Source organism: Fulmarus glacialis, unplaced genomic scaffold (assembly GCF_000690835.1).
Source record: "Fulmarus glacialis isolate BGI_N327 unplaced genomic scaffold, ASM69083v1 scaffold25615, whole genome shotgun sequence".
In the NCBI taxonomy this organism is placed as follows: Eukaryota; Metazoa; Chordata; class Aves; order Procellariiformes; family Procellariidae; genus Fulmarus; species Fulmarus glacialis.
Genome location: NW_009214002.1, coordinates 471 through 731, shown reverse-complemented (window position 1 = coordinate 731; position 261 = coordinate 471). Strand labels below are relative to the sequence as shown.

Below are 261 nucleotides of genomic sequence, written 5' to 3'. Positions count from 1 at the left end.
CAGAGGCACTGCCGACCCACCTGTACACCAGCAGGATGCAGGTGACGAGGAAGGAGACCCCAACGCTGAACACGTAGGCCAGCGGCATGTTGTATGGGAGCGGGGGGGCTGCGAGGGGGCACGTGCTGCTGTTGGGGCTGGAGGCACAGGGATCATTGAGGGTGACGTTGCTGTAGTAGCCGTAGTACAGCAGCGAGTGAGTGAAGTAGCCCTGTGGAAAAGTGCACGATGGGGACCACGGGGATCTCGCTGGTGCCCACA

The 261-nt window shown here is 62.1% G+C and overlaps 1 protein-coding gene across 1 annotated transcript in view; it reads right to left on the bottom strand.

Annotated features, from left to right (window-relative positions):
• Positions 1 to 261, bottom strand: part of TMC6 (transmembrane channel-like 6) — a gene marked incomplete at both ends in the record, with an annotated part of 4,848 nt that overhangs the window by 4,121 nt on the left and 466 nt on the right. The window contains one exon of the mRNA XM_009578407.1: positions 21 to 211. Coding sequence (XP_009576702.1) covers positions 21 to 211 — 191 coding nt within the window. The remainder of the gene's footprint in view (positions 1 to 20; positions 212 to 261) is intronic.